The sequence below is a fragment of the Physeter macrocephalus genome, chromosome 20 (assembly GCF_002837175.3).
Source record: "Physeter macrocephalus isolate SW-GA chromosome 20, ASM283717v5, whole genome shotgun sequence".
Taxonomy (NCBI): Eukaryota; Metazoa; Chordata; class Mammalia; order Artiodactyla; family Physeteridae; genus Physeter; species Physeter macrocephalus.
The window spans coordinates 12,628,775-12,640,191 of NC_041233.1; the positions used below are offsets into that span (position 1 = coordinate 12,628,775).

The window sequence follows — 11,417 nt, forward strand, 5'->3', positions numbered from 1 at the left end:
CAGAAAGAAAGAGATAGGGTATAAAGCTCAAGAGATTCATTTTAAAAAATTATCTTTATTTAGGTTTCTGATTCAGCACATGTATCAAAGACTAATCAACATAAAGAAGTAAATAAGACATTAATTGGAAGTCTTACATCTCTCTAAACTCTGACCAAGAATGTCAAGATTGCCACTATTACCAGAACTCCAACCTAGTCAAGTTGTAGACAAGCTATCATGAACGACATACAGTGTGCACAGATACACAGAGGCCAAAGACATGCTAGCACTTGGCTCTCCTCTCTTCCTTGTTGATGTCTTTCCATGGGACAGTCCACTTTTGCTGTCCATGCCTAGTTCCAAATAAAGTCCAAAGAAGGCTCAGGGTCAACCTGATCCAACACTCTGCTGGAGGAATGCATTCTCAAACTGTTGTGCCTGCAACTTTGTTTTTGCCAGGATGAAGTTCAGATCGAGATGTACAATACAATCTAGATGACGGTGCAGACTAAGTGAAGAACTAAAGTTGAGCAGTAACCCGAGTTAAGGCATGAATGCACACACATGTGCACACACACAGCACCCACGCTTTCATGAACATAGGATTCCTTCCATGGCCTAGAGAGAGGCAACCAGGGCTTGGCAGTTAACCACAACTGCTGAGCATACTGAAGCATGCCCCCCATAATTTTATGCTAACAGCTGTGTGTGTATGTTTTATCAAAAAATAAAAAATAAAAAAAAGAGAAAAAGGAAAAAAGAAAACTTAAAAAACCAAAAACAACAAGGAAAAAAAAAAAAAACCCCCCAAACCTAAAAACCCCTTAATCTCTTACAATGGCTCTTGAGCATGGAACTCACGTAGCAGCGTCAATGGCTGGATCTTTAGTAATTTGGAAATAAAAGGTTGTTTTACTATGTATTTCTTTGGTAGTCATCACTACAAAGTTTTCAGTGTTGGTTACCTATAAGACAAGTACTAGATAGAAGATGAAGTTATGCAGAAATATTTCTTCTGTACTGATAAGATAAAAATAGTGAGCTCTCCAAGCACAAGTTACTATGCTTTTTCTTGCCTTATGGGGCATCCCCTACAAGCAAGGCTTCGTGCAGGAAAAGTTCGTGTCTACCTAACAAAGGGCAATACATATTCTACCTTCCTACGATTGAACAGTTAACGAAAATTCACATTATCTGTTATTTCTGGTCAAATCAGTTAGAAGCTGATTACAAAGCGGCAGCAAGCACTTGGTGTCAAAGCCACATTCTGGTCACACATTCATTCCATGGTTGTGGTCAGTCTCTCAGGAGCTCAAAATTTAAAACTCCTTTCAATTAACAAAGGAGCAAGTTAAATCAAATCTTAAATACTTCCACCATCTGCCAAATCTCTAGAAGTCTGTCTAGAATGCCAGCATGCTGGATGAAAGAGAGCAGTTCAGAGCCCAGAGAGGCCTCAGGTGTTAGGGAAAGTAATTTGGTTTTGTATAAAAGGCATGGTCATCTGGCGAAGAGTACTTATCCTACTAGCAGCACAGTGGTAGCCAAGGGTCTCTGTCAGCAAGACAGGAAAATGAAGCTGCTGAACCTGCTGTGGCTCCCACCTGCCTTCCAAGGCCTCTGGGGCCTCTGGGAGTCAGTCCGGGGTTGCCCTGGGCGGGCAGGCAACAGGAATAGCAGGGACCAAGTTCAGCCCCCACGAGAAGTGCCCCAGATAAGTCAGCTTCTCATGGCCTTGGGGTTGGAATCTGCAGGGTCCCTGGGGGCTAAACCATTGCCAAGGAGCTGCCCTAGCAGGTACTGCCCACGTGTGACAGGCTCCACACAGGGTCATAAAACACTCGAACAGGACATGAAACAGCATCATTTCAAAAGAGTAGTGTTTGTTGTATCAATCCAGAATGTCCACCAGGAGAGGCAACTAGATTTATGGTGAAAAAGTGCTGTTTGAAGGAGCTGTGCTTTATTTTGCAATGAAATGACTGTCTAAGGAAACCGGCGCTACATTTCTGTAGAAGTCTGGATGTCAAGAACCTGTCTCCAAAAGGCATTTATCAGAACTGTCTGCTCACTCCAAGTGCTTTTTTCAGTCACCACAGGGCAATGTTTTGACTTTTGTGCTTTCAGGAGGTCACTAAATTGCTAGCAAGTGGAAGGAAGATCATTACATTTTGGACTTTCTTGTCTGAGTGCAAGACACTATCCAACAGCACTGAAATCTATAGTCTCCTAGAAGATTCTTGTAAACATATACCATTTCTCCTATAAGAAAAACTGAGAACTGTACGATGCGGGCAATATTTGTTCGCCTGCTCTCAGAATTCCTCAAAATGGCCAGGTGCCAGGAGGGACGGTGAGCCGTTGGTGAAATCCCCGGTTGGACAGGAACCCACCAGACTGAATTAAAAACCTCAAGCCTCAATAATTAAATGCCAAACTTCTTCCCCACATTTGAAAACTGTACTATGATTATGTATATCACACATTATAAATAAAATTTATAGAGACCTACGATTTCTTTCAAATGATTGAGGAGTGACACTCTCAGTTTGGAGGTGGGAACCGAAAGAGCCATAAAAAAACCCTACCGTTGCTTTTACTCTCAAGTTCTTAAGATGCTAGTCAAACACTATTAGCCAGCGAGACTTTTTCTCATTCTGTAACTCTTCAAAATTCATTCAAAGGCAAAAATGGAGGTTTCTCTACTGTACAATATTAAATATCTACAATGTCATGGTTCCTTATGGTTAGGAGTACGTTCTAGCTATTAGAGACGGCTGTCACACAACATGGACTCTTAAAAATCACAGATAAATTAATTTTCAGTTCTCTGATTATATCCAACAGATACACATTCTCATCATAAAATATACATTCTCTAGTAAGTTATTTTTGTCCACAGCATATATAAATATGCAAACACAGGTGGTAAAAATCACTTTACTACCAAAGTACAAAACAGTAACTGCTGAAAAGCCAAAATAAAGGTGTTGCAAGTGATAAGAAAAGACTGACTCACGGCGTTCCACTTTAAAGTGAAACCAAACGATTTATTTGTGCTAAATGAATGGAAACGACGCATTCAGGATATACTTCTTTGTACACTGCGCTTGCTTTTACTGGGCGAACTAAGCAGTCCTCAATGCTAATGTGCTACTTTCCTCTACGCCTCTTTCCTGCCAGCAATAAAGTATTTTGGCCATTGTGCCAAGATGTTCCTATAATGTTCATTTCACATAGTATTTTCTCATAGCACTCTGTACCTTTAAAATATTTGTTCGAACTCTATTTTAGGGGAAAGCAAGTAAAGAATGCAAAGGGAAAATAGCTGTTTCTGTCACCGTCACATTGCCTTCTGCAGCAGAAATCACACAGCACGTTCTAATCAGCCATCGCAACCACTGGCAGGTAGGACAACAGTTATCGACTCACGTGAGAGGGCCAGTTTGGGTAGGGTAACATCAAGGATAAAGAAAGACTCACACCCGGATATACGATAATGATCTATCCCATGTATGCGGAAAAGGTACAGCCATGTGATCCAATACTTCAGGAGATCTGTTTTACAAGAGACATGGATGTTGAGATATACTGAAAATAACTCATACAAAGTGTATCCGTAGAAAGCTCTATTAAACATTGTCTTGGGCACTGATGCATCCAACTTCCCATTCTATAGTGACAGCTAGATTTTCAAAGGTCTGAATTGTAGTGCTGAATTATTGGTATGCTTGGTAAACACTATTCTAATGGGGGGGGGCGGTAATAACAGCTCAGTAATTTTCTGCAAATTCATGGGAAAAGAAATATAAAAAAAGATATCCCTTTTTATTTTACAAACCTAAAAGCCAGGAAAATGAAGCTCTGGGGCCAAGCAAAAAATTGCACACCGCTGCTGAACTACCAAATGGTTGAATAGCCAATGTCCCAGCCAGGGAATGGACGCACATGAAGATTCAAGTAAAACACCGATGGAGAAAGTCGTCTGTTTATCGTGTTGTAGACCCACAACACTGGCTGCGTTTCCGACACACATTTACAACACAATGAATAGTGAAGCCTAGATAACCTCAGTGCAAATAAGTCAGATCCGAATATGCCAGGGAAGGAAGCCTGTGGCGTCTTGAGTGGACGGCTCCACTGCACGAACGAGTCCCAACGTGAGGTTCGGACTGCGCACACGCATTAAGGCTGGGAGGAGGGGTGCACCGAATGTTGCGAGGGGGCGGGCTGCAAGGCGGCTGCCGAGGGGACCGCGGGCTGCATGGGTGGCGGAGGCGGAGGTGGCGGAGGCTGGACGGGGGTCTGTGTGTTGGGAGACGGAGGCGGCGTGGGCCGTTTGAATTTGTCAGGGCTGTTGCTCCTTCGCGGTGAAGGCCTCTGTAGACAGGACAGGAACAGCAGGTCAGAGCAGGCACAGACAGCCGTCCCTACCCCAGCGTGACTCGGAGCCCAGGCTGCCCCACAGCGGACCAACAGAGACCAAACACCAGCGAGGTCCTTGTCCATCCCTACTGGTTTCCGAACCCGTCAGGAAAACTTCAACAAGGCAGAGTTTACACCGACATCTATGAAAAAGCTATGCAAAATCACTATGAAACGTGCATCGACCGAACGACTGGACTTTCACGCTTCGATGAGACGGTCCTAAAATTAAAAAACAGCTGTCACGGCCTCCCCTTGAATCTTTCCTGCTCGTTGTACGTCTCCAGTTCCTTCCGTCCCTCAAACAAGTTGCCAATATCATGAAAGCTACAGCTCAACCAAAAACGTTCCTGCTTTAATGTAATGCTCATCAGACCAGCAAAACAGATTCAGAAATCTCTTACATGCTTTTTTTAGAGAATGGGGTTCCTCTTTTCAAGATTCCCTCATTGGGAACACCCTCAGTTCTACCCTACACTCAAACCCCTATTAGCGACATTTCTAACCGGTCTATTAGTCAACTAAATAGCCAGCTCTAATGAAAACACTCCCCTGAGTAGAGTCTGAACCAGATACACTTAAGTTTCCTTCTAATTCCAGGAAAGAAAATTCTGGATGAAACTAGAAACAAGTCTGATTTCAGGAAGAATACTGAGGGTCAGTGAACTGTGAAGGTGCGGACCATAAATATTTTAGACATTATGGCAACCAACGATAATTCGCTATGGCAAGGAGCTGGCTAGAGTGCAAACGAGGCATAGGCCGGAGGTCAAATTACGTTTCACAAAGGGCAATATTTCATAGAAAAAGAAGGTGAAGTTTTGCCTCCTGGGAAGGATTTTCGTTTCAACACCAGAATGCAGCACCAAACTGTTGGGAGGTCTCTAGAGGTTTAAGGTGAACTGAAGGAAGGAAGGAAGGAGAAAGGTCAACGTCCCAGGACATCAACGTTGGCTCCCACGGAGGACCAGTCGCTACCACCATCAGGAGTCAAGCGCTGCTTCCTGCCCCATGGATACTTACCGTGATACCGTGGGACGCTCCCATATGCTGCACATGAAGACCTGGGGAATTGTAATAAGACATTCCGGCTCTAGTCAGTGAAGCTGGTGGCGTGAAACCAACTGTGTGACTGGCATACGAGAGACCTGAAATATAACAACAACAACTTGTCAGTATTATTACAAACTCAACTATCTGGTATCTTTAAGCATCTAGGAGGCTTTAAAATGCAGAAGTTCTTAGTCACCCACAAAAATGCAAACAGATAAGAGGAGTGGTGGGCTCACCAAATGGCCTGCTGGATGGATAACAAGGGATAGAAAAGTCAAGCCCTGGAACAGACTAGACAGCCCAGAAGTAAGTGCACACATAAACGGTCAGATAATCTTCAGCGAAGGTGCCAGGAGTATGCAATGCAGAAAGGGTAGTCTCTTCAACAAACGGTGCTGGGAAAACTGGAGATTCATGTGCAAAAAGAATGAAAGTGTAGCCCTATCTTACACCATACACAAAAATCAACTCAAAATGAATTAAAGACCTAAATATAAGACCTGAAACCATAAAACTCCTAGAAGGAAACACAGGGGGAAAGCTTTATGACATTGGTCTTAGTAATGATTTCTTAGATATGACACCAAAAGCACAGCCAGCAAAGCAAAAATAGCCAGGTAGGACTACAGCATACTAAAAAGCTTCTGTTCAGCAAAGGAAATAATCAACAGAAAGGTAACCTATGGAATGGGAGAAAATATTTACAAACTATATATCAGATAAGGGGTTAGTATCCAAAATATATAAGGAACTCCTACAACTCAAAAGCAAATAAACAAATAACCTGATTTAAAAATGGGCAAATGACTTGAATAGACATTTTTCCAAAGACAACATACAAATGGACGATAGGTATATGAAAAGATGCTCAGCTTCACCAATCATCAGGGAAAAGCAAATCAAAACCATAATAGGGGGCTTCCCTGGTGGCGCAGGGGTTGGGAGTCTGCCTGCCGATGCAGGGGACACGGGTTCGTGCCCCGGTCTGGGAAGATCCCACATGCCGCGGAGCGGCTGGGCCCGTGAGCCATGGCCGCTGAGCCTGTGCGTCCGGAGCCTGTGCTCCGCAACCGGAGAGGCCACAACAGTGAGAGGCCCGCATACCGCAAAAAAAAAAAAAACCATAATAGGATATCATGTTACGCCTGTTGGGATGGCTATTATAAAAAATAAAAATCCTGTGCTCCGCAACAGGAGAGGCCACAACAGTGAGAGGCCCGCATACCGCAAAAAAAAAAAAAACCATAATAGGATATCATGTTACGCCTGTTGGGATGGCTATTATAAAAAATAAAAATAAAAAACATTTTTAAAGTGTTGGCAAGGCTGTGGAGAAAAGGGAACTGCTAATGGGAATGTAAATTGGTATAGCCACCATGGAAAGCAATATGGAGCTTCCTCAAAAAATTACAAATAGAACTACCATATGATCCAGCAATCCCACTTCTGGCTATTTATCCAAAAGGACTGAAAACAGGATCTTGAAAAGAAATTTGCACTCATGTGTTCATTACAACACTATTCACAGTAGCCAAGACGTAGAAACAACCTAAAAGTTCATCAACAGATGAGTGGATAAAGAAAACATGGTACATACATACAACAGAATATTATTTAGCCCCCTTTTTTTTTTTTTTTTTTTTTGTGGTATGCGGGCCTCCCTCTGTTGTGGCCTCTCCCGTTGGGGAGCACAGGCTCCGGACGCGCAGGCTCAGCGGCCATGGCTCACGGGCCCAGTCGCTCCGCGGCATGTGGGATCCTCCCAGACCGGGGCGCGAACCCGGTTCCCCTGCATCAGCAGGCGGACGCGCAACCACTGTGCCACCAGGGAAGCCCCTATTTAGCCCTTAAAAAGAAGAAAATTCCTTTTAAAAAGAACATGGATGAACCCGGAGGACATTATGCTAATATAAGCCAGTAACAGAAGGACAGATACTGCATGATACCATATACATGAGGGATCTAGGTCAAACTCATAGAAGCAGAGAGCACAAGAGTGGTTGCCAGGGGCTGGGGGTACAGGAAATGGGGGACTGTTGTTCAATGGACACAAAGTTTCAATTTTATAAGAATAAGTTCTAGAGATCTACTGCACAACGTTGTGCTTTTTTTTTTTAATTTATTTTATTTTTGGTTGCGTTGGGCTTGTGGGCATTCTCTAGTTGCGGCGAGCAGGCTCTTCGTCGTGGTGCGTGGGCTTCTCATTGCGGTGGCTTCTCTTGTTGCGGAGCACGGGCTCTACGTGCGCGGGCTTCACTAGCTGTGGCATGTGGGCTCTAGAGCGCAGGCTCAGTAGCTGAGGTGCACGGGCTTAGTTGCTCCGCAGCACGTGGGATCTTCCCGGAACAGGGCTCGAACCCATGTCCCCTGCATTGGCAGGTGGATTCTTAACCACTGCGCCATCAGGGAAACCCCATTGTGCTTTTTTAACACATTATTAACTGTACAGTACAGGATTGTTAAGAGGGTAGATCTCATGTAAAGTGTTCTTATGACAACTAAAAAAAACCAAAGTCAAGCCTTGACAGGAGTCCAACTGAGATGTACAAAAGTAGAAGACATGAGAAGAAACAAGAGTAAAGTGGAAAAAATAGAGCAAAGAGGTAAAAATCAGATGCAGGAAAAGGGTAAGTGTCAAAAGATATACCAATAATAACGAGACAAAACCAATGGGTGTGTATAGCAGCCACAAAGCAAACAAAAAAATCACCACTGAGAACTTGGCAACTTCAGGATATTCAATGAGGAAAACAAAAAGCCCTATATATGCCAATGTTCCCCCCAAAGAAACTGATATTTAAGGAAGAAACACCCCCAGCCCACTATAACCTTCTGCATAGTCTTCATCTAGGACCCCAGAATCAGCTCCAAAGTTAAATGCCCAGATCTTCGTTCCCTGACCAGGGATCGAACCCGTACCCCTGCAGTGGTCAAGCAGTCTTAACGACTGGACCACCAGGGAAGTCCTTAAAGACGCTCTTCTATAGTGTCTTTTGACTTCCACGGTTGAGACATGCAGCCACCACGCCTATCTTTAGTTGTCCTGTCCCAGAATTTGTCTGTGCCCTCAACATCTATTGTTAAGGATTGTATTTCTTGCTTTGACTATCAACTAGTGTGCTGCTTTCAATCTGACATATTTCCATTTCCAATTGTGGATTTTTGGTTCACATGTACAAAATGGAGGTCTGGGGTAAAGCACAAGTCTTTGGGACCTCGGTGGTCATTTACTGTGACTTGTATTTGTTTCGCAAGAACTTCGTTCAGCTTGGGGAGGGAAGAAGAGGTTTTCTTTAAACAACTTTGGGAAATACAACCCTAAATTCCATTTCTTATGAAAGTGATGAAATTTAAGAGAAAATCTTTGAAAGTAGGTCCTTATCCCCAGATAGAGAAGCTCAGGGGGTTCGATTCATAATACAAAATAAATAAATAAGATCAAGCGCATTGCACAGTATGACAAGGTTAATGCTGAGTATGTTAAACTGCTAATCACGAATCTTCAAAGACTGCCTATTGCCTACCCAAATTTAAAAAAAAAAAAAAAAAAAAAAAAGTCCCTTCTCTGGCTATTAAAAAGGCCTGCATTTGGCTCCAAACTATCTCCTGATGTTCTAGGTCAGTGGTTCTCAATACCGAGAATCAAAGGCCTCGTCCGACCCCCAAATCAAGTGAATCTGAATCCATGGGGAGCAGGGCCCCAGGACAGCCAGTGATAAGAACCACAGTGAGCTGATCACTTTTGATTCTGACCTCCACGTCTCAGTTCCCACCATGGCCTTTGCCTGGGATGTCTTCTCTTTACTGCAGGACTTGGTTCCTCCTTCTCCCCTTGTCAATCAGGACCTCACTCAGCCTTCGGAGGGGCAAAGAGCCCAGACTCCAGAGCCGACTGCCATATTATCTCGGGCTCTAGTTCTGCCACTTGGTGCTGAGCGACAGTGGACTTTAGATCCCTCAACTGTGAAATGAGATTATCACAGTGACTGCATAAGGTTGTTGTGAGGATGAAATGAGCGCCTGGCACAAAGGAAGGGCTCAGCATGTTTCAGCTCATTAACCTCTCCTTCAGGGCTCTTCTCAAAAGCTCTCTAAGCTGGTAGCTCTCTCTTCTTTGAAACTCTCTTTAAATTATTTAGCGCTTTTTAAAAATTATACCTTTTAATTTTATCCTAACTTTTTATTTTGAAATAGTTTGTGATTTGTAAGAAGTTGCAAAAATACTACAGGGTCCCTGTCTACCCTTCACCCAGCTCCCCCCAGTGATATCTTACATAACCACAGCACACTGTCAAAACCAGAAAATTGACACTGGTCCAATACAAGTGACTAAGGTACCGACTTTATTTGGATTTCATCAGTTTTTAATGCATTCTTCGTGTGTGTGTGTGGGTACAGGTGTAATTTTTATCACCTGTGTAGATCCAAGTAATTATCACCACAATCAGGATACAGAACCGTTAAACAGTTAAAACACAAGGAAGCTTCCTTGTGTTTTCCCTTTATAGTCACCCCTTCCCTCTAATCCTAACCCCTGGCAACGACTGATCTGTGCTCCATCACTGTAATTTTGTCACTTTGAGAATGTTATAGATATGAAATCATATAGTATATAACCCTTTGAGATTAGTTTTTCATTCATCACAATGCCCCAGTGATCCATACAAGTTATTGTGTGTATCAAGTTAATTCCTTTTTCGTGCTGGGTAGTATATGTCATTGAGTGGGTGTACCACAACTTAACTTTTTAGGGGATATAAAATACATAAAATTTGGGCTTCCCTGGTGGCGCAGTGGTTAAGAATCCGCCTGCCAATGCAGGGAACGTGGAAGATCCCGCATGCCACGGAGCAACTAAGCCCGTGTGCCACAACTACCGAGCCTGCGTTCTAGAACCCACGAGCCACAACTACTGAGCCCGTGTGCCACAACTACTGAGCCTGCGCTCTACAGCCCATGCTCCGCCAACAAGAGAAGCCACCGCAATGAGAAGCCCGTGCACCGCAATGAAGAGTAGCACCCGCCTGCCACAACTAGAGAAAGCCCACGTGCAGCAATGAAGGCTCCACACAGCCAAAAATAAATTAATTAAATAAATTTAAAAAAAAAACTATAAAAAAGGCATTGCTTGTTAAAAAACAGCAAACAAACAAACAAAAATATATATATATAAAACTCATTATACTTGGCTTTGTATTAAGATTATCTTATTTCTTGTGTTTTGACCCCTACTTCCCTAGGCCCTATAAGCTCTCAGAGGCCAGAGACCATGTCTTACTAGTTTTTGTTTTCCCTTAATCATCATGCATCTGACCCTCTTGCCCAGGAACACAATAAACAATAAGAATCCCAAAAAACCTAGGTAGAAAATATCTCCTCAACAGAACACTGTGGCTTTATAAAGCTATTCCTGGAATAAATTGCTCTTGCTGTGCTACACAAATGCATTAACTAGAGTAAAAATTTTAAGATTTATTTCATTGTCCACAAGCTCAAGACAACAAATTTTAAAAATGACTCATGAAAAGCAATTCATGACCAAAAACCACTAAGCAAAATGAATAAAGATACCAAAGTGTATAATCCATAGAAAACCAACTACCTAAAGGAAAATTGCAAGAGGTCGGGGGGACAGGGAGAGGAGACACTTGAAAACACTAAAATATTAACACTGCCTTTGGATAAAAGGATTCTGGATGATTTTATTTCTGCTACTTTATACCCTTCCGACTGCCCCCAAATTCCCTCTAATAAATCTTTGCTAAAGGAAGAAAAAAAAAAACAAACGTCGTCGAACCAAACTAAAGGCAGACACCTTCTGTTCCTTTGAAATTTATCTTAGCTCCACAAGTCAGACATGTCTCTGTTAACATTCATACGCTAGAGATACGACTTCCTCTTTTTTTTTTTTTTTTTTTCTGCGGTACGCGGGCCTCTCACTGTTGTGGCCTCTCCCG

The 11,417-nt window shown here is 43.0% G+C and overlaps 2 protein-coding genes across 3 annotated transcripts in view; both read right to left on the reverse strand.

Annotated features, from left to right (window-relative positions):
- The window catches only part of MRLN (myoregulin), a 50,097-nt gene extending 44,552 nt beyond the window's left edge, over positions 1-5,545 (reverse strand). Inside the window, exon 1 of one of the 2 annotated variants that reach the window (XM_028481427.2) lies at positions 5,431-5,545. The gene's annotated coding sequence lies outside the window, so the exon portion shown is untranslated. The remainder of the gene's footprint in view (positions 1-5,430) is intronic. The other variant, XM_028481425.2, reaches the window with a different exon arrangement.
- CCDC6 (coiled-coil domain containing 6) overlaps positions 36-11,417 on the reverse strand; it is a 65,323-nt gene continuing 53,941 nt past the window's right edge. Inside the window, exons 8-9 of the mRNA XM_028481424.2 lie at positions 5,431-5,555; positions 36-4,362 (exon numbers count right to left, since the gene is read on the reverse strand). Of these exons, the coding sequence (XP_028337225.2) occupies positions 4,168-4,362; positions 5,431-5,555 (320 nt within the window). The 3' untranslated portion in view covers positions 36-4,167. The remainder of the gene's footprint in view (positions 4,363-5,430; positions 5,556-11,417) is intronic.